Source organism: Cataglyphis hispanica, chromosome 13 (genome assembly GCF_021464435.1).
Source record: "Cataglyphis hispanica isolate Lineage 1 chromosome 13, ULB_Chis1_1.0, whole genome shotgun sequence".
Classification (NCBI taxonomy): domain Eukaryota; kingdom Metazoa; phylum Arthropoda; class Insecta; order Hymenoptera; family Formicidae; genus Cataglyphis; species Cataglyphis hispanica.
In genome coordinates this window covers 3,760,910-3,786,711 of record NC_065966.1, presented here as the reverse complement: position 1 = coordinate 3,786,711, position 25,802 = coordinate 3,760,910, and the positions used below count along the sequence as shown (strand labels likewise).

General features: G+C 33.7%; 4 protein-coding genes across 12 annotated transcripts in view; 3 read left to right on the top strand and 1 right to left on the bottom strand.

Moving 5' to 3' along the window:
• LOC126853911 (ELKS/Rab6-interacting/CAST family member 1) overlaps window positions 1-25,802 on the bottom strand; it is a 111,903-nt gene that overhangs the window by 67,811 nt on the left and 18,290 nt on the right. For 3 of the 9 annotated variants that reach the window (XR_007688042.1, XM_050600071.1, XM_050600073.1), the window contains exon 1: window positions 456-3,767. The exons of 3 other annotated variants lie outside the window; for them this stretch is intronic. Coding sequence is in view for 5 of the 6 variants with exons in the window: in XM_050600071.1 (XP_050456028.1) it covers window positions 456-1,247 (792 nt within the window). In the remaining variant the exon portion in view is untranslated. Of the gene's footprint in view, window positions 1-455; window positions 3,775-25,802 lie in introns of those variants that run through there. 3 more of the 9 variants (XM_050600081.1, XM_050600080.1, XM_050600082.1) reach the window with 1 other exon arrangement.
• On the top strand, window positions 7,087-11,742 carry LOC126853941 (beta-hexosaminidase subunit beta-like). Its single transcript, XM_050600159.1, has 7 exons — window positions 7,087-7,368; window positions 7,727-7,949; window positions 9,172-9,293; window positions 9,533-9,905; window positions 10,150-10,442; window positions 10,584-10,846; window positions 11,234-11,742. Exons 1-7 carry the CDS (start codon window positions 7,189-7,191, stop codon window positions 11,409-11,411), a joined length of 1,632 nt encoding a protein of 543 aa, XP_050456116.1. The 5' UTR covers window positions 7,087-7,188; the 3' UTR covers window positions 11,412-11,742.
• LOC126854091 (putative small proline-rich protein 5) lies at window positions 13,027-14,455 on the top strand. The gene is made up of 3 exons (XM_050600486.1): window positions 13,027-13,034; window positions 13,372-13,612; window positions 14,096-14,455. The coding sequence occupies exons 1-3, from the start codon at window positions 13,027-13,029 to the stop codon at window positions 14,312-14,314; spliced, it is 468 nt and encodes a 155-aa protein (XP_050456443.1). The 3' UTR covers window positions 14,315-14,455.
• The window catches only part of LOC126854090 (hydrocephalus-inducing protein-like), a 31,311-nt gene continuing 26,350 nt past the window's right edge, over window positions 20,842-25,802 (top strand). The window contains exons 1-16 of the mRNA XM_050600485.1: window positions 20,842-20,949; window positions 21,032-21,250; window positions 21,377-21,575; window positions 21,689-21,827; window positions 22,046-22,173; window positions 22,307-22,508; window positions 22,578-22,764; window positions 23,159-23,283; window positions 23,379-23,472; window positions 23,704-23,927; window positions 24,008-24,075; window positions 24,135-24,349; window positions 24,553-24,792; window positions 24,909-25,036; window positions 25,190-25,376; window positions 25,484-25,722. Coding sequence (XP_050456442.1) covers window positions 20,842-20,949; window positions 21,032-21,250; window positions 21,377-21,575; window positions 21,689-21,827; window positions 22,046-22,173; window positions 22,307-22,508; window positions 22,578-22,764; window positions 23,159-23,283; window positions 23,379-23,472; window positions 23,704-23,927; window positions 24,008-24,075; window positions 24,135-24,349; window positions 24,553-24,792; window positions 24,909-25,036; window positions 25,190-25,376; window positions 25,484-25,722 — 2,702 coding nt within the window. The remainder of the gene's footprint in view (window positions 20,950-21,031; window positions 21,251-21,376; window positions 21,576-21,688; window positions 21,828-22,045; window positions 22,174-22,306; window positions 22,509-22,577; window positions 22,765-23,158; window positions 23,284-23,378; window positions 23,473-23,703; window positions 23,928-24,007; window positions 24,076-24,134; window positions 24,350-24,552; window positions 24,793-24,908; window positions 25,037-25,189; window positions 25,377-25,483; window positions 25,723-25,802) is intronic.

The following is a 25,802-nucleotide window of genomic DNA, read 5'->3' as shown; positions in this document are numbered from 1 at the left end:
CGCCTCGTTACATGCGCTTTCTTTTTGACCATACTGGTTAAAGATAATTAAGTCAAATAAACGTGTTAAAGTACGCAACCCCGCGGTTACGAAAGGGATTATCGTGGAGCATAGTGGATCTCGCGACCTGATTTTGAGAGGACGGCCTCGGCGCAAGGACGCGCGTGACGTGATAGCCGCGACGATCTCGGTCAGGATGACGTTCCGCGCATTATCGCGGTTTTCCGAGATAGACACTTCGCGACATTTCAACCGCAACGGCTCTTCGAGGATTAATATATGTAGCTTGTATCCATGCAAGACCAACGGAATCCGATAATCAAACGCATACAGAGAGAGAGAGAGAGAGAGAGAGAGAGAGAGAGAGAGAGAGAGAGACGATACACGCACTCGCAAAGCTAAAACCGCGCGGATCGACCGATTCGCAGATTAGAATTAACAGAATCTCGACTGACCTGATTTTCCGAATTAAGCAGCTTGAGTTGCTCGTTGATGAGACTGTACTTGGTGCTCTCCTCTTTGCGCAGCGCTCGTTCCTTCTTCAATTCCGGGCTCCAAAACGTCTTGATGCTGTGCATCGAGCTGCCAAGTTTCTGGTTCGTCAGCTCGAGTTCCTTCTTCAGGTTGCCAAGCTCCCGTTGCAGATCGTTATTCTGATGTTGAAGCTCGCCGATGTAACCGCCGCTGTCACGTAGCATGTGCGGATTCGGGCTCTGGCGGGCCGACCTGGAGCCGTAGAGCTCATCCTCGAGGTACAAGCCGCGATCGCGACTACGCTCGCGGCTCGGCTCGCGTATCGGCACGAATTCGCGATCATGATCGAGTACACCGGCGGAAGCACGGTCGAGGCTGGTGTAACGCGCTACCATGCCCGCCGAGCTGGACATGGCGGGTCTCGAGGCGCTTCTGGATCGGTGATGTCCGCCCCCACCGCCCCCGGTCGACATACTCCTACCCCTCTCCTCGAGCATCACGGGACTGCCGAGGTCCTCGTCGCGGGAGTAGTACGGGCTGCCCAGCTGATGGTGATGGTAGCTGCCAAAGCCGAGATGCTCAGGCGAGTTGTTGCCGCTGCGTGTACCCCGTTGCTTGCGACCCCCAAGAGGACTACCACGACCGCTCGCATAACTACGCGATGGACTACGGTCGACGGTCGGCAGTTCGCCTACACGACGACCGCTGCGTGGTGAGCGTGTGCCACCACCGGGACCTACCACGCCACTGCTCGAATATGGGTCCCGTGACATTATACGAGAAACCCGTAATGCGCGAACCCGTTCTCCTTCTCTTTCTCGTTGCTGTCACCGCAAGATCGTCCCGAGTCAGTGTCGTCTCGTCAGTGTCTCGTATGGCCACTTCTTTCTTTCTTTCTTTTTTTCCTTCGTCTCGATCTTTCCTTCCGTTATCCGCGATCGCTTTGTGCGATTAAATTATACCTTATCCGTCTCTTTTTTTTTTCTTCCTCGGCAATTTCCCCGAGAGAATCCGATTATTAATGGACCCCCTAATATCTCGTGCTCTCTTCGTCACGCTTTGCGTTCATTTCCCTCGTCTTTCTCGCGCGTTTTCACATTCATATCAGCCCGCAATGAGTGATCTGGTCAATGAGCCCAGTTCCATGGGACGTCTGTCTATCCGAGGATGCAGTTAGGGTAATAATCGGAGAATGAAAACGTGCGGCTCCAATTTCGACGATCGCCTCCTTTCGGAAGACTCGATCTTCGCTTCGTTTCCAGCTTTGTGCTGCAGCATCCGGTTATGGCCGATGACGACGTCGATGCGTTTTTGGTTCCTCGGCGTCTTCTTCGTGATCTTCGACGCCAAGACGTGGATACGACAATGATGTGTCCCGGGGTGACACGCGAGGATGTTTCTATTCTACATGCGATAGTGCGTTCGCGAACGACGAGCATTGACGAGGTGGACGTGATCGGTCCTCAGTCCTCGTCTTTATTCACGTCGCGAGACACGTCTTTTTTTCTCGTCGAAAATCGGCCGCACGTATCGCCGATGTCAACGAAGGCCGTGAGTACGGTCTCTTCTTTGCTGGTCGATCGACCTCATCTTCGCGTCGCGACGATGATTCCTCCGCCCGATCGATCTTCTCTCCACCCACGCCACCGCCACCACCTCTTTTTCACCTCCTCTCCTCAACGAGTACACAACTTCCGCGTTTCTGACCGGCGTACTACTACTAGCGAATAGTACTACTACGCGCGTGGATCACTTCGTACTCGGCGGCGGCGTACGACGAGGTCACGACCCTCGTCGACCCGAGGATCGATCTTTGACCTTCTTTCGATGGCGTAGCCCATCGAGCGAGGGCGAATAGAGATCGAGGGGGAGAGAGAGAGAAAGAGAGGCAGTCGATTCCCTCTTCCTCCGTCTACCTGTTTTCCTGAGCCGACGCAATGCAAACGAACGAACGAACGAGCCCTCTCTCGCGTATCCTCTCTTGTACCCTCTTCCGGTCTCTCTCGCTCTCTCCCTCGGCCTCCGGTCACGGCGCTCCGAATCCAAGAACCGCCCTTTCGCGAGCGAAGCAAGTCGACGAACCGAGCCGATTACGTTCCCTTTCTCGCGGATCTCGTTCCACCCTCGTGTACGAGGCACCGCGCCTGCGTGCGTACTACACGCGCGTATGTCGTTTCCGTACGTCGCGTGCGTTCGTCGTCGGCGCACCGCACACTCACACTCTTTCACAGGAGAATATATATGTATATATATATATTGTCCTCTGTCTCGTCTTCTCTCTTTCTATGCGTCGCGCACCGGCGTTCCCGTTTTGCGAAACCAGCGCCTAAGGTCCCTTCTTATCGATTTCATTCTCTCGCTTCTTTCTTCCTCTCTCTCCTTCTCTCCCTTTTCCGGTTCCGTCGTCGTCGTCGTCTCGCCGCTCGCGCCTCGTGGACGATGCCCGACGTGGCTCAACTCGATTCCAAATGAGACGCGACGGCGACGCGAGACGAACGGCAAATCAACCCCCCGCGACCGATCTACTGACCCATCGACCGACCGACTAACCGATCCAACCGACCAACCGCACTACACTATCCACCGTCCACTACCGGAGCACAGCCACTTCCGTGCACTGACGCCGCCACCGACACCGCCGTCGTTACCGCCACCGGCGTTCGCCACCCTCGCGTCTACTCACCCTCTCTATGTCTTTTTCCCTCTCTCTCTCTCAATCCCTCTATCGTTCGCGCAGTCGAACACGGGCCAGCCACCCCACATGTATACACACACATATACGCTCGCGATTGCGCGAGCCCACGATTACTCCCCCGTTGGCCGACGCGTTTGTATATGTATATATGTCACCGGCTACCACCAAAGTCACGGAAGAGACGAGGAGGAGCTTCGGCACGACGCGCGACAGATACGCGCGCACTGAGAGAGTACTCTAATACCAGCCGGCGATTGTACAAGAGAGGCCACCCTTTACCTACCACCACCATCAGCATCATCACCATCGCCAACCACCGCCACCATCATTACAACTACCCCACCATCAGCATGACTGCCGGCGCCACCTTCGTAGAAACGTCACCGTGAGCCATGTCCCTACCCCGCTATGTTCTACGTATAACGTCACTATCATCATCGTACTAGACATACATACGTACGCATATGTGTGTATGTATACACACACATACATACATCAGGGGATCAAGGTAAAAGCGCTGGCAGCACCACCGATCGACGTCATGGACGTCACCGCAACAGCTATCACGCCGAGGCATATCACCCGCTCATTTTTTTTTTCTATAATTTCCCCCTTCCCCTTCTCCAATTGTACCCCCTCATACCGTTGATCATCCCTGATCTACCCTACCGATGGCGCGATGCTCTCTATGGTGGTTGCCCCACCTTCGGGATGTTTCTCCAACGCGCAGATGCACGCGTGGATTCGTGTGTAGTCGAGAATGCAGGATATCATGCAATTGAACGACTGGGTGGCAAACTTTGCAAAGAAATTTTCGAGTTTTAAGAATTTTCATACGCGTTAAGGGAAAATAATATATTAAATTAAAATAGGAGCATTTAAAATAATTTGATCAATATTTCGAAAAAAATTTGTGCGGCTTTACATTTTTAGCAAAATCATTTAATGTTTAAGATAAATTGACAATTGATAACAAATCTTTTTAAATCAATAATTAAAAAAACAACACTAGCAATGCGTGGATTATTAATTTTTATGAAAAATGTTTTGTTTTTTTCTATGACAAATTATGTAAAAATGATCAATTATTAATGAAATGTTCTCTCTCTCTCTCTCTCTCTCTCTCTCTCTCTCTCTTTCTTTTTCTCTGAGTTTTAAACCTTTTTTCTTCAAAAATTAGTATTTTTAACTATAAGCACGATAGAAGATTTTTGATCGTATAGTCAAAGTTTAGTCCTTACATATGCATTCTTTATACATATGTATTATTTTATATATACATTCCAGATACATTTCACACACAACATGATTTTTAATATAATTGAGTTTTTTTAGATATTTTTTATATATTGTTATTATTATGTTTTATAAAGTTTTTAATTTAAGAAATATTTATCAGATATATTTCAGAAAATACATGAAAGTTTGCGGATTTCTATTAAAGTAATTTTAATCGGACTTGACTGTTATTGCTTGTTGCTGCGGTAGTTTCTAACGAAAATAGTTTTACGTATAAAAAGTTAGCGAGAGTCTTCCTGGGGCGCTCTGATCCCATACTCCAACCCTGAATGCACGTTCATTTGGATTTTCCTTTCCTTTCGCCCCCTGACAACCATGGGCTTGGAGTACGAGAGTCGCAATCAATGAAGCTACGATTCACCGAGCAGTAGCGTATCATGACAAAATTAAATTAAGGCGGTCTCTCTGACATAATAAAAGTAGTAGTAGAGTATAGAATTATGACGCAAGTTGTTTCTATTCAGAAAAAAAATTTACAACGTATTGTGCAGTCAATTAACACTTGTCTTTGATTACTCATTAGCATGCGTCATGCTGTTAATTTATAATCTTTTATTATGTGCCAACTGCATGATATAAAACATTTATTAAAAAATATAATAAATTTTCTTTATAGATTTAAAGATAAAGAAGTTTAATAAAGTATATATGTTTATAAAATTTAATATATATATGTTCTTCTAGCAATTTCTAATTCATTAATATAAATTGTATGCTCTATCAGTTAAAGTATTTTATTTTATTTTATTTTATTTTCTTTGCGTCTTTACTTTAAAAAAACAGCAAAATTCTGAAACAAATTGATAAATTTAGAGAATTGGCTTGTAAATGGATTTATTGCAAAAATTACAGATAAACACATATTCAATAAATATAATTAAAATTTATAATGTTAATGACATGACGTTATAATTGTCATATTAAAATGTTCTGTACATCCTCAAGTACTTAATAAATTTTATATTGTGTGCGTTTTGTCTTAAACGTGATTGTTTTCGCAATCGTATCATTATAATTATTTTACCTATAGAATTTTTTATTTTTATCGCATCTCAACAAAAAAAATCAATTGATCCGATTAATAAAACATATAAATTAATTAAATATAAATATAAAGTTAAATAGTAGCCGTAATTTTTAAATTTTGTTATTTTTTAAAAAATATTTTGTTTACTACTCCCATTTTACTTTTATTATTGAATTTAATTGCGGCTAATCCATCAAATTGATTTGCATTTTCTAACTACGAAACGTTATGTGAAGAACACGATTATTAAAACATTTTTGTATAATGCTTCCTCAAAAATATATCGAGAAGCTTGAAACAATTCAAAATAATTTTATCTGTCCGATATAATATTAAATAAAAAAATTTAACAATTAGTAAAACTATCATGTATATTATCGAATAATTGATCGCTATACCATAATAATAATAATTCGTCGACGTCGATGCCGGAGCAATCGAGAGACCATTGACCTTTGCACTCATCTGTTTGTAGCTTTCTGTTAAATCTTTCGATAGTAACACAGTTGTGATAAAGCTTCTTGTCCACAAGATGTATAATATCATTTGTAAATAATATACAATCGATAAATTAAATTTTTTTACAGATGAAGAGTTTTGTGGGCAAAACAAATTTTATCGCTTTTGTTATATGTGTTGTATATTTGTTATATATTTTTTTTTAATAAATAAGTTTAAAAAAATATGCTTTTTATTATATCATTATCGATAAAAATATAAAACATATTATCAATATATATACACATTTAGAGATAATTAATTGATCTTTCATATCTAAATAAAAAATATGATAAAAGATTGGACAAACAGAATTCAAGGCTAAAGATTTTTAAAGATTAAGCTTTTTAAGTGTTTAATATTGTATGTCGTAGTAATTTAAAAATGTTTTTAATAATACTTAATTATATAATTTGATTGTGTTATTATCTTCTTAATGATAATAAAAAATATCAATAAAAATCTTGACAAATTTGTTAACATTTTTAAAAATATTATGTAATTTTTATTTGACATAAAAATAGATTTAACGTATATGCGTGAGCGTAATATAAATAAGAACAAAATATCAATTTCAGAATTAATCAATATTTGATAGCTTTCTAGTGCAATTTTATCCATAGTAAAATCTATTTTAATCTTATTAATAAATAAATACATATATCATGTATTTATTTATTAATAATAAATACTTAAAAATAAAAAAGTATATAAATGAAATCTATTTTTATCTGACTGATATTCATAGCATAATCAAATATTAATAATACAAATATGTCGAAAGTATTGCAAAATAAAAATATATAAAAGAATCAAAAATTTAAATTTTTTTATTTTTTTCTTCAAAAATTAAGAAAAATTAAGATCATCAAGTAATCAGTAATTGGCACATTCTCAGATGTTCATATGTGTATACGACAAGATTTTTCAAAAATGAGCAGCCAAAGATTTAAGGATAAACAGATACTGCGGCGAGATTACACGAGGACTGGTTATTCCCACTTGACCATGAAGCTCTCTCGGGGACAAAAGTGATAAAACTTAAGTAGCGCAGGCTAAGGTCGTTACCACTATCATGCATACGTGCGTACGGTTCTGCAGCATCCTGCGATCGTCAGTAGACGATGACCATTCGGTGGCGTCACATCGTTCCTCGATCGTATACATAAATTGCTTTCCCTGACGCGAGACAGACATGTGGAATCGCGCGTTTATTCTAATCCTGGTGACCGCTGCGCCCTGGGTGGCCTGCTTGTGGCATGCGGACGCGGGTCCATGGTTTGAAGCCACAAAGGGCGAAGTCTGGCCCATGCCAAATTCGCGTGTGGTTAAAGAAGACTTTTATCTGTTGCGACCATCTAACTTTGATATCCGAGTGAGTCTTATTTTTTTTTTATTTTTAATATACTTTATCTCTTATTCAATGCAGAAAATAAACTCATATAATCAATTCAGATCTTTCTACATCTATCGTAAAATTAGAAGAAAATTTTAATGGAACAGCGATTGATTTGTAGTGATCATTTTATAGATTTTATAATAGTAATTATTTTGGCTTTTATGATTTGTCTTTCCGCTTTATTTATTTTATTTCTTCAACATTGGATATATTTTTTATTAAAGATTATTATCATATATGTATTTTAAAGTAATGTAAATTAAAAAATCTATAGAGTTATTCTGTTATTTTGACTTTGTGTCTCTCCTTTAAAAAAATATTATTATTTGCAAAGGTAAACGGCGAGACATGTGATATAGTAACCGAGGCGATAGAACGGTATATGAGAATTATTTTGACGGAAGCAAGGATAGCGAGGTTAGTCACGGAAGGGCCAAGAACATACGTTCGGGATGATTCCCACTTCAAAGGCACTCTTGAAGCTCTAAGCATACGACTTTTACAACCTTGCGAACAGAATGGTGATCATTGGCCGCACTTGTATATGAATGAATCTTGTAAGTCTCTATATTATATAAAATTATGCTACTTAATACAGATGTGATAATCTTTTAATTTTATTAATTTGTATAATAAATAATTATATTTGTTAAATTATGGAAAATGCTTAATAATTTAGATGCATTTTAAAAAGATAAATTTTACTTAATTGTTGAGTAAATAGAAGAAATCTACACCTTTTGTATCAATTAATTAAATCATGATTCGCATGAATTCGTTCCGTGTGCAACGATCAGTGAGGTTGCTCGCTTTGCATGTGCAACGTGCATTACAAAGTAATAGTGCACCAACAAATTAATTGAATGATGCCAGTGAGCAGTTCGTAGCTCTGACCTAACATTTGCTGACTTACATCGATAACGGGCTTGCGTGTGCGCAAATTAATTTTTTCCGGCTTTTATAATAATGTCTTTTCTTATCAACGTAATGTTAAACCAGTTTAACATTGATATGATAGTTCTTGAAGGTCTGTATACATTAAACGATACGTTACTTGATAAACAATGAATAGTAACGAGTAAACGATAAAAAATTATTAAACACAAACTCTGGTTGTATTATTAATTCCGTCCATATATTCTTCTGACAGAGATAGAAATTATATATTTATCTTTTTTATTGACTATAATTCTTTAGTTGATTATATGCTTAATTATTATTTGTTTTATATATTTTACAATAAATAAGTTTTAATTATTTTTTTTTTATATTTTAAATAGTTACAGAAAATATTTCTGTATATTGGGAGAGAATGAATATTCATTTTTATATCCAAAAATTACGAATATATGAATTTATGTTTTTATATTTATGTGCGTAGAGTTTGTAACAATTAATAAATAACAATTTAAAATTAATAGTTTTCTTAATTTATTTCTTGTGCTATGTAATTATATTTAAAGTTTTCAAAACTTTGTCATTTTAATTTTTAAAACTGATGGAGAGAAAATTATATTTAATTTAATTTAATTAAACTAAAGCGATTCCGGATGGCGCAAAAACATGTAAGAATTTCCAGCGCATTACGCAAAATAGTACAATCAGCAAAACGATTGCAACAAGGACGGATAATAAGATAATTTTAAATCGCTTCCTACTTAAATCGCTTTCTTATCGCGTGAAACTAAACGACGTAAAGTCATGACCGGTGATTAATGAGCAAGAATTGTACGATTTTATCCGTATTTTTCTTCATGCAGTTTAACACGTTTTTTGCAGATAAACTCGAGATAAATGAAACGTCATCCGTCGCCGTTCTCCGTGCCGAATCCGTCTGGGGAATCCTTCGAGGCCTCGAGACTTTTTCGCAGATATTGGCACCGTCCGGGGACGGCCCGAGCGTAAATATTTAAATATTTATCATTCATTACCATAAACAAAACATTCTAAACTCGATTTCGATAAATATGCATGTTCTTCAAGTTATTTGTTAAAAAAAATAATTTTTAGAATGCAGCACTTATAAATTTTTTATATCAATTCTCTCTCTTTCTTTTTCTTTCTGCACAAATATTATAATTCTCGTTTGCACGATCAAATCAGTTTAAATAAAAATCATGAATTTAATCGTGTGTTATAGTTGAAAGTAAAATGCCAGACTATCGTGGATGAGCCGAAATTACCGCACCGCGGTCTTTTACTGGATACCTCTCGCCATTATCTACCTCTGTCTGACATCCTGTTGACACTGGATGCTATGTCATACAACAAGCTGAACGTTCTTCATTGGCACATCGTCGACGATAACAGCTTCCCATACCAAAGCACCAGGTATCCCGATCTATCCGCTAAAGGCGCTTACCATCACTCGATGATCTATACGCCTAACAACGTGCAAAAGGTTGTTGATTACGCGAGATTACGAGGAATTCGAGTGATGCCCGAATTCGACACACCTGGACATACTAGATCGTGGGGTCTCGCCCATCCGGAATTACTAACCGTATGTTATGGTAAATAAAACAAAATAATTTACATTAATCAATTATGTTATTTTTATAAAAATCTGTTGACAGACATATAAATAATAATTTAGATGCACAAAAATGTACACGTATTTCTATTTTATACTTTTCTCTAAATGTTATTTTATCATATTGGACGTCATTGAATAAGATAGATTAAAGAATCAGCCGTTAAATCTATAATATCATCTTTAATAAATTAAATAAATTAATTTGTTTGTATATTCATTAGACTCTTCCGGGAAGCCGAACGGTAAATTAGGTCCGATGAATCCGACGAAGCCGGCGCTTTACGATTTTATACGAAACTTGTTCTCCGAGATCGTGCAAGTGTTCCCGGATCAATATCTCCACTTGGGTGGTGACGAAGTACCCTTCGATTGCTGGGGCAGCAATCCGGAAATTGGCGAGTACATGAAATCGCACAATATGTCCAAGAGATACGAGCTGCTCGAAAACCAATACATAGCCAAGATACTCGCGATCAGTAAGTCGCTAGATGCCAATGCTATAGTATGGCAAGAAGTGAGTGTGCTTTTTTTGCAATCTTTCTTAATTTTTTTTTTTTTTTTACAATTAATAGTTGACATGTCTGTATAATTATTATGGAATAATATTGCCATTTGTAAATTATTTTGTTATATGTGCAAATTACATGACTTATAGGTTTTCGATAATGGCGTCGTCCTACCCACAACTACCGTGGTGCATGTTTGGAAATTACCGAGTTGGCAAAAGGAACTCGAGAGAGCGACAATCGCGGAGCATCCGGTCTTGTTATCCTCTTGTTGGTATCTGGATCATCTCGCGAGCGGCGGCGATTGGGAGAAGTTTTATAATTGCGATCCCTTCGACTTTGCCAATGCGGCCAATGCTACTCATTTAATGCTCGGCGGCGAAACCTGCATGTGGACAGAATTTGTTGATAAGTGAGTATTAACTTTCTATTTTTTTAACGACGCTTGTATACAAAAATCTGTAGACAGGTTTTATAAACAAGTAATTAATTGGAGGAGAATAGCGTAAATGATATTGTATTTTACTTTCAATTGTAACACGCGATTAAAATTAAAGATTTTCAGATAAAATAACAAGAATTAAATTGACAAGAATAAAGATCTAACTGTCAAGAATTAAAGTAGAATTTTATGATAAATTTGCCATCATTAATTCTGTAATAATATCACTTTTTATGTGAAAAAGATTTACGACAAGTACTAAGCAATAGAATGGAGTTTAGATAATAGTTTATTTGATCTTTGAGATGGGAGGGAATGTACGTCGAGTTTTTTCCTCTAGCAACTGTCTATTTTTAGAAATAACGTACACTCGAGGATCTGGCCACGTGCGAGCGCAGCAGCCGAACGTTTGTGGAGTTTTAACAAGCAAGAAAATAAAGTTGCGGCTACACGTCTGGAAGAGCATGCTTGCCGTATGAATAGACGCGGTGTCCCCGCCCAGCCGCCGAATGGATCAGGATTCTGCGTGACATAGTCAGTTTCCTGTCAATTTAATGCCCTGTTTAATTCGTGTAATATATTATATGCTCGCGTTGCGAGACGAATTGTCTTTTTGCGTTCATTCATTCATCGGTATTCATATGTTTCTTAATAAATAAGTTGATATATGTATGTAAGTTTGTACTTTTTTCACGTATAAAATTAAATAAATTCAGCAGCAATATTCACAATCATGTATTAATAATAATTAAGAATGCTATAAATAAATAAGCGCCGAAACTTTGAAAGATAATTACGTGTGTATACTATATACACACGTAGACATAAATTATTATATAATTATAATAAACTATAAATTCAAAACATGCAGTTGTATTCGATATAAAATTATTTTGCCTATTTTTAGATTATAGATATTATTATTTGATTTTAGATATTATTAAATAAAATTTGCTTTAATTATTTTAGTTCTTGATGTAACAATGTCGAAATATTTAAATCACATCTATGTTATCTTTCGTTTGCATTACATCTATTTATTATTCCAGCCTAGCAATGTCAAAATCATTATCTATTATTGAATGCAGATATTGCGACAAAGATACGATGTTGCTTTTGTTGCAAGCCTTTTAGTCGAGCTCGTGAACCATTACTGGAATGTATCACCTGAATGTATATCGAAGGCATTGTTGAATGTGGACATGCAGTGACAGTTGCATTCCCTACAAAAGAAATCCCTTTGTCTAAAATCAAACAGTTGCGAGGAAATTGATTTCCGCTGACGGTTAAAGTCCGTTTAGACTGAATACTTTTTCGTCAATAGTATGCAAATATTGTTTATTAAGTAATCAGATCTGAATGCAGCTAACATCGTGTTTTTACTCATGTTTAATAAATTAACATAACGCGTTTATAAATTATGGAAATTAACTGACTAGAGAGAGTCTGTCTAATATATTTTAACATGACTGCTTATTAAATTGTCAGTTATTTTTTACATTTACATTAATTTTAATATTTTATTTATATAAATTTTGAACTGATTTTACCTTAGAAAAGATCCCATTTATCGCAAATTTAAATATTTAATATTAAATATTTCTTGATAATTAAATTTCCAATCATATTAATATAAATTATAAAATCTTATTATTTATTAGCAATGTTAAATGCTTGTAATTCGTACAAATCTTTATCAATATTTAAACAGCGAACTAGAGACTAGTCCAAGAGCTCTTGCTCGACTAATAACATTATTATATATAATTACATCTATTATAAAGATAGTAATCCGCTATCTTTATTTTATTTATATCCGCTACGCCTTGTATATTTTGAAATGAGGAAAAAACGACTGTGGTTATTTATATCTCGTAATTCATTCCATGAAAATCGATCTATCATTTTACGTCACCAAGGTTACTGTTAAATAATCTCTAGCCAATTCATGATTATGAGAGATTGACTTAAAAAATTTCGAAGTATCTCTGGGCAGCAACCAACAAAATTCCAAGTAACTTTGAATAATTTTCACGACAATAAGTATGATTGCCTTTTGATGAATAAGAGGATCAATTCAGATTTTTCAAAATTCTGAACAAATATATTATCAACTATTAATATTATTCAGAATATATTCTTAGGGAATCATGGCGAGGTAAACTTTAATAAAACATTGTTATTCTAATATTATTTAATCAGAAAGATACTAATGCAATTTCAAACATTTACGCTAATATTTTGCTAGCATTATTATCATATTAAATTTTCAGTATATTTTTTTGTATAAATAATTTCGTTTATAATCAATTTTTTAGATAGCAAAAGACGGAAATGAGTGAATATTTGAGAAATTTTTTAAGAAAAGTTTCACACACATAAATCATATTTTAATCAATTTTCTTCTAAATTTAATAAATATGTGATATACTTCAAAATATGCGCAATGTTGATCAAATAACTTTTGTTTATTAATTTGTAATAATTTAATTTGTAATAATTATCTTTGATTTTTCAATAATATGCAATAACGTGTATATATTAAATTCCAGAAATAACAACAATTCATGTGCTCCTCAACTACCATGCTGTCTACCAGCGTGTTCGATCCGATGTCCCCCATGCCCTGTAGTTTGTTGCACTCCACCTGTAAGCTATCCCTGCATGCCTTACGTGCCCCGTGTCCAATGTAGGATAGCTTGTCCGCCTTGTCCACCGAAACCTACTAAAGCGGTGGTATGTTTATTATGCGAAATATTAATTCCTATCTTTTTACAATTTTTTCTTGAATAAGAATACTGTATGTGCACATTATAATAATACAAAAAAATTATCAGCATGGCATTTTTATTAAATATTATATATTAAATATTTATATTGTTCATGCGGAATTGTACTTGTGTAATCTTGTGATAAGATAAAATTTATTTGTAACAGATATTATGAGATATCACAGAATATCTCATATTACTTTTTAATTTATCTATTGTATTTTAATTTCGAGTAAATTTTTGTTATTATTTTGTGTACATTGAGATATAACATATACACACTCATATGTGATAATATTTTGTCTTATAAATAAATAAATAAATATATATATATATGTAACATGCAAATTTTTAATTATTTTTTTAAAATTTAGATAAACAATTATTTTTTACTTATCCTTATTATTCTTTTGAATTAAAAGATAATTAAAAAAGAATTTTGTAAAAGGTTTATCTGCCACCCTGTCCAACCTGCCCCTGTCCAACAAGTCCACCGAAACTAGAACTGACATATTGCCCGCCTCCACCACCGTGCTATTATGTTTGCAAGACGGATTGTGTTCCCTGTATTCCACCTTGCCCAAAGCCAGTCATATGCCCCTCACCTTGCAAAATGATTTGCCGTAAATTTATTATCATATTTCTCTTTAGAAGAATTTATTGTTGATATTAATATAAGTTTCTCTCTTCGCAGCACCTTGTCCTCCCTGTTAGAATAAACTGTTCTAATTGGCAAGTCAATGATAATTATGTAACTGCATGCAAAGATGCGTCATGAGCTTATGTAAGAGCAAAAAATACGAGCTTGTTAAACGATATGCTCCAGTAAGAAAATTTAAAATTATGGAATATTGTATTGTAATATACTTTGTAATTTCTGATAAATTCAAATTAATTGTATACTCACATTTTTTTCTGGTGTATTATAAATTATGATAATTTCTATGTATATACATGTTGTTTTACAATGTGTATTATAAATTGTAAAAACGGTTAATATAATTGTTACTAAAAATATACTCTATATTATTAAATATAGTCTACACTAATGAAAATATACTTTTATGTTATATTTACACAAATTTTGATGTATTTTATTATATATGCTCATCATAATTCCTCTGAATAAAAAAAATAAATATTTTTTATATCTTTTGATCTTTTCTACAATTTAGTGTTATCCTTGCTAGTCAGCCGTTCTCTTGTACAATTTTTCAAATAAAATTAAATATAAACAAAATTAATTTTACACACTAATATATTTTTTTTAATTATTTTTAATATATTTTAATTATTTTTAATTATAAACAAAAAACCCTCTCTTTTTCTTTCTCTCTTGTTAATATAGTTATATATTTATAAAAATTTAACTCATAATTTATATATATATTGTACACAAACATATATTTACACTATATATAATTCATGTATACTTTATATATATATATATATATATATATATATATATATATACATATACATATATTATATGCTATGATATACAATACACAAAACATATATATCCATGGTAACTAGTCACGCACTTGTCCCTCTTTTCTTCACGTCAAAACTCGCGATTTTCTTTCGGCGGTAATGCAAAATCCGATCTGAGAATTTTCTTCATCAAGTTTAAACAATGATTTTTTGACAGCAAGTATCGCATTACCCAATGAGCAAAATTAACGATAATGAAAAGAGGTAAAAATATTTTTAATATGTTTATGTTAAATTAATAAATTCAGAAGATTCCCTAATTTAACAAATTTTTTTTCAGGAAAGTTTCAATTGAGAAGAATTCTGGTTATAAAGAATTGTCTGCACATCCAAGCGTGACAAATTTACGAGCTATCGATATAAACTATCAGGAAAATTCGCGATCTATAAAATCGCCGTCTGTACAGAACTTGGATAAATCGCATTCATTAAATAATTTCGCGAAGTTAGAAAACGATCAAAAAAGAATGCTACCGGATGAGATGAAACCTCCAAAAACTAGATTTAGTTCTCGAGATAGATCAAAGGAGACACATTTAACTTCCTCGCCACGACTCAAAAGTTTCCCTGCCGAAAAGCTCAAGAAATTAGACAATCAGCCAATGTTTTTGCCTGAACCAAACGGCGCTTTAATCGTACAAAACCCACAAGAAACAGACACTTTCTTCACGAATTCTTCTATCAGAAGTAACAATGGTCATGGTGATGCGGTACCTGTTATAATATCATCAAATCAACAATCAAAAGTAAATTTTAAAGAAATTTTTTTTCTTGATTTTAAATTAATTTATACAACAATTTTAATTGGTATTTAAAATGATATAATTTAGAAAAAATAAAAAAAAATATAAATATACCAAATTACTTAACAATATGTATATCAAAAAATATTTACATATATCTTAATATATGTTTGTGTGTTTAATATGTAGAAAGATAGAATAAATCATTTTTTATTAATGCAATTATGTTTTTTTAACGGCAGGGTGCATCCAATATGGATCAGATTGTAGATAACCATCAACGACCCATTGCGGCTCCCGAAAAACATCTTTTCGAATCAAATGTGTCCCAAGAAAGAGTCGCCTGCGATCAATCATTTCAAAACCAATCCGCGACGATTAATCAGCCGGTAATAATTGCAACTCCGACTCAAGTCACAGTGTCGCAAATGCAACAATCTTCGAATAATTCGCAAGCAATTATTGATCAAAATCACAATGAAACATCCGCTTTTGTTAATGGATGCGAAAGACAATTGATGGTCGATCAAAACGCAGTTAATCATAAACAAATGTTTATGCAACCGAAGCAAGCAGCGGTACAGAACGCAAACGCGCCGCTAAGTGATCGATGTGATGGTAACTGTCAAAATGCCTATCATACTCATGATTCATTTCAGCAAAATTCTCAACAAATAAACGAGCAAACGCAACACAACGCGTATCATCAGCAAATGTTGCCGCAAGCTCTCAATCAAATGCAACCACCAATACTTAATCCACGACAACATTTACATAATAATTCAGGATTCTATGGTCATTATAATCAACAATTATCTGCTACACAAGCTTCTGGATTTGGAATGACTTCGCCACAAGACATGTCAGTTAATCAGATGAAATTGATGCAATATAATTCGCCTATCCATAATCATAATCTTAGATATTCTGCCAATTTTCAACCGGCATGGCCGCAAAATGATCGATGGATACAATCGTCAAATCAGCAGCATCAACAATCCCCGCAACAATGGCAGTATTATCATCAAGATGCTAATTTCAATCAAAAAGATTCTAAAAGCCAAGGTCAATCTAATCCATTACAGAACCATAAATCTACTAATCAACAATCGATCGTGGAAGCTCACAGTCAACAAAATGATAGGAAAAAGAAGCTGCAATTCACACCTGATATGATACGCGATCAAGAGCTGCTAGTTTCCACCATGAGGCAACAAGGTATACCTGATGAGATCATGCGCCGTCAATTTGACGCACTGCTGAACGAACAACAAAAGCATTTAGTTTATCTCTCGCAATTTCAACAACGCAAAGATAGTTCGGATATACAAAAAATGCGACTTGTGCAAAGAAGAATAGAGAAAGAAGAAAAACCAGAATGGATGATACACATTACGCCACCACGAATATCTTACAACGAGATTGAAAGATTGACGGCACAGCAAAGAGATCAAAAGAAACAATATCGAACAAATGGTCAAATGCCGGAAGAAGGTAATAGAACAGTGAGTGCTCAACAACAAGATTATGGCCATCAGAAAAAGCAAGAAGCAAACAATCAAGCTAGTTTGCCTCAACAGATGTACGTTCAAATGAATCCTCATCAATGGCAGCAACAGATGATTAATTGGCCATATAAAAATCATCAAACTTATACAGCCAGTTATCCTTATAATAATCAACAAAATGCATTAAATAATATATATCATCAAACAAATCCAAATTTTAATAAATACATACCGTACAATACGCATTATAATCCATATTACTCGTATTCTGAGCAACAAAAAATTGAAAAGCAAAACAAAGAACATAATCCAACTTCATCGAATTCAATTGATAATCAGAGACTGTCAATGGATTTTGCACGTTTTGAGCAGAACAGAAAACCTACCGAACCTTCTAGCTTGCTAAAGATACGGATGTACAAAGAAATAATTCGTCCTCAGAAGCGCAATAACGGTTTACAGGATCCAAACACTGTACAGAAGGTGCTGGAAACGCTGAGGAATCCGTCGAGTAAAAAAGGTCTCGAATATCTGGCAAATATTACCAAGAAAAAACCCATCATTAGATTAAATGGTGCTCAAGATTCTAACGAGATTCCGGAAGATATGCAACCGCGATCATTCGTAGAAATGTCCCCGTATCCTCAAAAAAATATTTCGGCGAACGGTTTGGCGAACACAAGAAATCCTAATAATCCTCTGCCATGTATTATGCGACCTAAGAGAGCCGATGAGCCTCGGATAAGAGAATATCCGCGACAGAAGCAAAATGCAAGAATTTGTTACAGTATGCAAGCCGAAAAGGAAAACGGCGCGGTAGCGATTAATGGCGACCAACAGCGATGGCAACCGCGAGACCACGCAGTTTCCTATATGCAGAATGCGAGAGCGATTCCTTACGATCGACAGAATGTACCTGTAACGCAGGTACAAGGACGTCACGGTGACAATATCCCGGCCTTCCAATACGCGGGTTCTCCTCCTCAACATTATTATCAGTTGCAGCAGTACTATCTAAACGGACAGAATTTGGCCGGTCACAGTGGCCAGGGCGACGTTGTGTGCATGCAACCGCCCGATGCACCGGGCGCGATGAGAATCGATCGCGCCGGCGGTGATACCGGTGAGAAATCGAATGCCGAAGGGACGATGAAGCGCGTAGATATGCAACCTATACAGCGAACGAACGCTTATGGCCAACCGGAAATCCACGAGACAAGGACCATCGGAGGTATCACGTACCTCGCGAGGAAGCCCGAATACGTCCCCAACAATCTCACCATTTCACCAAATAAATTAATCGCGAGTAGACATTTGCAACCACCGAGAATATTTTAATTTGGCTGCCGAATCTTATCTTACCAAAATTGAATTTAATTTTTAACTCTATGTGCGTTAGAATTACGAAAGATAATTGTGCATCTCGTTATGACGTTGAATCTGCACAAATTTCTGAAATTATTTTTTATGTCTCTTATTTTATACGAACGTATTTTATGCATATTTTATTACGCTTTTTATCTAATAGCGAATTTGATAAATAACAAAAGTGCAAAGTTAAGTCGTCAAACATTCTAACGCAGGAGAGTTAAATATGATTTTTAAATTTATATATATATATATATATATATATATATATATATATATAATTTTACTTCTATATTTAAATTATTTAGTTAAAACAAAGTTATTATGTGAGGATATAGCAAATTTATCATACGATAAAATATTTATAAATAAGTGTGCTATTTTTTATGTTGTATTTATTTTTTATATCATGTTTATTTTTTATATCATGTTTATTTTTTATGTCAATATTGCAAAAATGTACCTAGCAATTTGACATTTAATTTTTGAAATTTTATTTATTATATATATTTTATGTGCGTGGACATTCTAATTTTTGATATATTGTGTTATGTATATTTCAAACGTAAAATACTATTGAGAAATGTTCACAATTTTTGAAAATGTAATAAATAAATATCTAAAATGTCAAAACTAACAATTTATTGCAATATAGTAAATTTGTTACTGTCTCTTTCTTTCTCTTTAATATCATATAATGTAATAAATTTAACAAAATAAGTAATTTTGTTCATGGAACAAAATCGATAAATAGAATTTATATGTTAATATTAGACAAATAATAATGCGAAGTAAGCGATACAATACGAAATCGATTATTAAGTGACAGAAGAAAATTTGTCAACACCCATCTCTCAAGTTTCGGTGCATAAAATTTACCGGTATTGAAATTTATACAAAATTTAACAAGTATATTTAACATGAATAAACAGAGACGAGATTTTATGAATGAAATGTATAATATTATATGCGAAATAGAAAGCTTGTAAGTATATATGTATATATTTGCAACTTTTATTTATATAAATTTTGTTGAAATTAATAAAACGTCTAATCAAATAAAATTTTTGAATAAATATGTATAAAGTAGACAGACATTCACAGAATGTTCGCTCCCTTTTGTTTGCTAGAAAACCCGAACCCGAAGAGTGCAACGTGAGCTGTCCTCCTTTAGGATGCCCCCTAGGACCCTGTCCGGGGATGTGCTGTACAAAAGGAATCTGCGATCCTTGCTGCTTGTCAAAGATGCCAAACAATTCTTTTCATTGCAACAAGCCGTGTTTAAAAAATTTTGCGAATAATGGAAATCGTTCATCTCATCCCTATAATTCTTCATCGATATACATAAATCGACTGAATTCTTGTCCACCTTATAATTTTAAGCCGATTGTATCGCCTTGTTACATATGGAATCGATAATTTAGAATGTGTAATTGAAAAATGGAAATAAAATCTTTTAATTATAATATAACCTAATTAGAATATAATATAATTAAATATAATAGAGAAAAAAATATTTCTCATTTTATTAAATAAATTAAAATAAAGAATCCAGATTGTGCTTAATGTAAATTATATTATTTTCTATTTTTCGTTGTTACGAGGCTTTTATATAATTTTTTAAATTATTTTTAATTTATTTTATATATTTATAATTTTTTAACATAATTACGTTATTTTATTACATCTCTTTTACATTTATTTGATATTACTATTAAAAATATTTATATATTTCATATAAATTCATATGAAAGAAAAGTCATATGTATGTTTCGGTCATAGACGTATATAGTATGTCTATGGTCTATTTCGATACATTTGTATTTCTTAAAATACCTTATTTTTTTCAATCTTATAAATAACAAGATAATCAAATCGATAAATCGATTATCAATTTTAGATATCAGATGCAATAGTATATTCTACTATTTTCAGTGTGTCATCAATAATATCTTGATTAATAATATAACCGATTATTTTAATTACAATTAGTAATAAATAAAATCTTTATTCAGAGAAAAGAAAGAGAGAGGTAATAAACAAACTGAATATAACATCTTCATAGAATATTACTATAAAGAATGGACGAGAAGAAGAAAAATCTGACTACATGTTACCCAATCATACATAATTCTGCGAAAATATTCATGGCTTTAACCGATATAAAATACGATCAGAGAGAACAAGAAGTTAGTTTTAAATAAGAATAGTTTATATATAGAGTGAGTCTCATATCTGTAATGTTTATCAATTTCATTAATGTTCTTGCAGTACGACATAATTCCCTCGGAATACATCAAACAGATGTTGATGTGTGCTCAAGAGAGGATCGATTATTTACTAAAACCAGGTCGCAGTATAAACATACGGTCTTTATACGACAACTGCGAAAGCCAATGCTTCAAGGCTACACCCAGCATTGTTCTCTTCCAACAATTCGTTCCTGGCAATATATACAATATGATGCTCACAATTCGAAACGTGACAAAAGTAAAAGTCTCTTTTACTCTAAAATTTTAATACACAATACACAATTCAGATCATGTGTTATGCTTCAAGTTATACAATATTCACGAGTTTAACCCCGAATCCCCTTTTTTAAATGTCACATCGCAGATGTCGCGACACCTAAAAATCTCGCTCAACTCCGATCCCTTCTTTTCCGTGGAATATCATGGGTCGAATTATAGCAGTCTGATAGCGCCAGGACTCGTTCACGTTTATAATGTCAGATTCAACCCGGTAGAAAAACGAGACTACGAATATCGCATCGAGTTTGTCAATGATTGCGAAATCTTTGCAGTGCCGGTAATCGGTGAGAAAATAAATTACGCTTATTATATATATAATTATTATGCATACAATGCAATTATTGAACATACGATCACGTAACGCGGAATAATGCAGGTCAAATTAATACTATTTTAGCTATCGGTCCGAGACCTATTCTAGATATTCCCGATCGGATCGAAATACCAGCCACCGCGGTGAAAATTCCCTCGTCGAAAACTATTTTAGTACGCAACGTAGGAAATATGCCGGCAATCTTCAATTTTAACTCAGATAAGTATGTTATATTTGGTTAAATAATTTTATAATGAAGTTTTATATGCTTGAGTTTATATAAATCGTAATATATAAAATAAAGAGATTTTTAATAATATCTCATACTTTTTTAAATACCTTTAAAAAAATGAATATTTACACGGAAGAACAATTTATATATGTGATCTATATTTGAAAATCTATATATTTAATATAATTTATGAATGTACTACGTTTTAGTCCAAGTTTCTTCGTCGAACCATCACAAGGCATATTAGAGGAAGAAGAAACGATGCAACTTACTGCAAACTTTTTATCTGAGAAATCTGGCGAATTTAAAGCAAATCTTTTACTTGAGTATGAATCAGGTATTGACAAACAATTAACTGTATAAAATAGAGAGAAAATTAAACTTTACAATATTTATTTTACGTGTTAATAAGATTAACTTTTTCATCAGAAAACAAGAATTTATAATAACACATATATAAATTATTACAGGGGAGAAACTTTGCTTAACATTACAAAGCTTAGCAATAAACTGCACGATTCGAATTGATAGAGGTAGTGTCAGAATGGAAGACACTTATATAGGTTTGTCTAGAAGTAAACTCTTGACGATTCACAATAGAAGTGACTATATCGTGAAATTCCAATGGATGCGTTTTAAAGACAAGAATGCCGATATACAACGAAAGGAAGAGTAAGCATTATTTTTTTGTTTAAAGCTTTTTATATCTATTTTTGCAATTTTTGCGATTTTTTGTGGCAGATACAAAACGTTATTTCAACTGGTGCAAAATATGGAGATGGTGCGTTGTGTCAGTCTCATTCATTACAATATTTGTCTGCCAGATATTCATGAGCTTATCTGCCAGCGGATTTACGCGGACGAGATCGCTTCCTTGATGAAGGAGAATTTCTATTATAATCATATGTCTTTTCTTCTTATGCCTGAGGTAATCTTTTGTGATAATTTTTGCAGCTCTTACAATTTAATTACGTCGTATGTCTTAATTATATAATAATTTTCTTTTTTATTTTTTTGTTTACATATTGTTATCAATTATACTAATTATATTACCATTGAAAGTATATGCTAAAAATATTTCTTAAATTAAAAATTTCTCTTTCTTATTTATTAAACATAATTTAAATTATCTTTAGTTGAAAAAATGATGTATCATATTTTTTTTTAATATTTTTAACTAACATTTATTATGAAATACATATTTAAACAGAAAAAATATTTAAATAAATATTAAGATTTTATAGAAAATATTATAATTTTGAATTTATATTTAATATCACACCTGATTTTAATATCCTTTTTAATGTTCTAATGTTTTTTAGCAAGGCGAAATTTGGCCTCAATCTACCGCAGATATTACAGTGTTTTTTCGAGCCATGGAAGTAGGCGAGATATCGAGCGTTGCTTATCTTGAAGTAACAGGTCGCGAGGACAGAATAGCCCTGAGGTTACAAAAAAAAAAAAAACTAATATAACATTATTATTTTCAGAAAATTTCTTTTGCCTCAGAATTTTTTCATTAATTTTTCGTTTTAATGGTAGTCTCCATGGAATAGGCAAGGGACCAGTTTTCCATCTCAATGTGATCACTATCGATGTTCAGAATATTTTCCTGTGTTCCGTGCACAATTACGAGGTAATCCAATAAATTTATTTACATAAAAAAAATTTGCAAAAATTGATGAAAACTTTATAAAAAAAATGTATTTTTATTGAATTTTTAAAATGTTATGTTTGACATTAGAATTATCTGGCAAATTTATTTATCAAAAATTTATACTATTAAAAATTATTTTTTTTTATTTGTAAAAATCCACATAAATACATTGCATAGTAGATTATATAAACTTGAATTATTTATGTTCAGATTGTAGCGGCAAATAAAGGGCACATTTGTGGTACGTTAATTTATAAAGCAAAACCGACAGATTTTGGTGGCACAATTAAAATTACTCCGTGTGCTCTAATATTAAAACCAGACGAGTATAAATCATTTAATTTATCATTTTCTTCAAATCGAAAAGGAGACTTTGTAGAACGAATCGACTTTGTCGTTAAAGAGAGTTTGGAAATATTATCTTTGCATATCAAGTACGATATAGTATTTACATTGGACAATTGTTATGCAAATTTTATATAAATATTAATATATGATTTTTTTTTATTTATAGAGGATGCATTATATGTCCAACATTACATTTTGACAAGAGTAGTATTGATTTCGGCGCAACTGCCTTAGGTATACTTGTCATAATTAATGTAGTTCAATTAAAAACAATTTTACATACACATTTGCAGGGTTTAGCAAAAAACAAGAAGTAAAACTTCGTAATTTATCCTTGGTTCCGGTTTCGTTTAGCGTAACAATAATGGAAACTGGAGATCAGACACCTCTGACTTACGAAGAGTTTGCCGTATCTGAAGTGAAACCTAGTTTTCCAACTAATCCTCGCGAGTTTACAATAACTCCACAAAAAGGAATAGTGCAGGCTCACAGTTCGCTTAAACTAAAAGTAAAATATATAACATCTTCAAACATGTAGCTTATAATGATTTGCAAGAATGAAAGTCTAATTTTCATTTTATAATTTTAAATATATAACTTGTAGCAATTTACATAAGCAACAAAAAATTAATCAATACTATCTTGATTATTTTTTCTTTCTAAATTAAATAATTAACATAGAGTATTTTATGATTTTATATTAAAATATAGGTGACATATACAGCGAATATAGTTCGAAGTGGATGTATAAATATTCGAGTCGACATGTGGGATTCGGATTCGGATCCAGTAATACTACCGATCTTGTTTCATGGTGCTATTCCCTCTCTATCGATTAAACCCACGGAAATATCTATTAGATTTTCTTTCATCAACTTCCCTTACGCTCGTTCTATTAACGTAGAGAATAACTCTGACTTGGATGGATATTTCTGTTTAATACCGCAGGCGGTAACTGTTAAACTAATTTCGAAAGATAAACTTAGCAGCAGCACATTGCTTTGTTTACTATACAAAGAACATGTTAGTAAATAATGTAGCTACTGTAAGCTAATTCTGTTCTTTAGATATCCGAAAATATACCTATAGTATATTCACTGTCGTTCTATCAAGGTTTTTTGAAAGCACGACAATCGAAAACAATTGATACTACTATCATCACCAAAGTTCTGGGCAAACAAACAACTACATTAAAGTACAATAATCAATATAATAATCTTTAAAATAAAAGTTAGACAAAATAATCTTTTAATTCAAAAAAATAAGAAAAATAATTCTTAATTTTTTTACACGTTTATATACTGTTATTTTTTATTTAAAAACTTTATTGCATTTTTTTTTATTTCAGTATGTTGACAATGGGCGAAGAGGCTCCAGTTACATCTTGCACAATTATATGTAGTGGTCAGGGACCAGTAGTATCCATACAACCTACTTCTCTCAATTTTGGGGAGATACAAGTGCTTCAACATAAAATCATGAATTTTTGCATAATTAACGACTCGCCAATACCAGCGCAATTCAAATTAACATCAGTAAATATATTTTTTAAATAAATTGCTTTAAACAATGAGTTTATACAGAATATACAAAAAATACGAGAAAAATTACATTTCAAAGTTATCTTATTATTATTTCTTAGCGTAAAAAAAAACCACTATGGCTTGCCGAGCCAACCTCTGGCGAAATTGAACCGAACAGATCTACAGAGATTGAAGTTAAAATATTTTTAAGTGACATTGGTAAATACATTGATAATATAATCGTGCATATCATGAATAGTCGCTCGATTTCCGTTAGTGTGATTGCGACTGGAATCGGTTGTAGTGTCGTTTTTGAGCCGCAGATATTTCCAATATTTGACATGGGTTTTCTTTTTAGGTAAAGAATATTGAGAGTATGTTAATTCATTTCAATGATTAAATAGTAGCAAGAATTATTTTTTAATATTCATTGCTTTA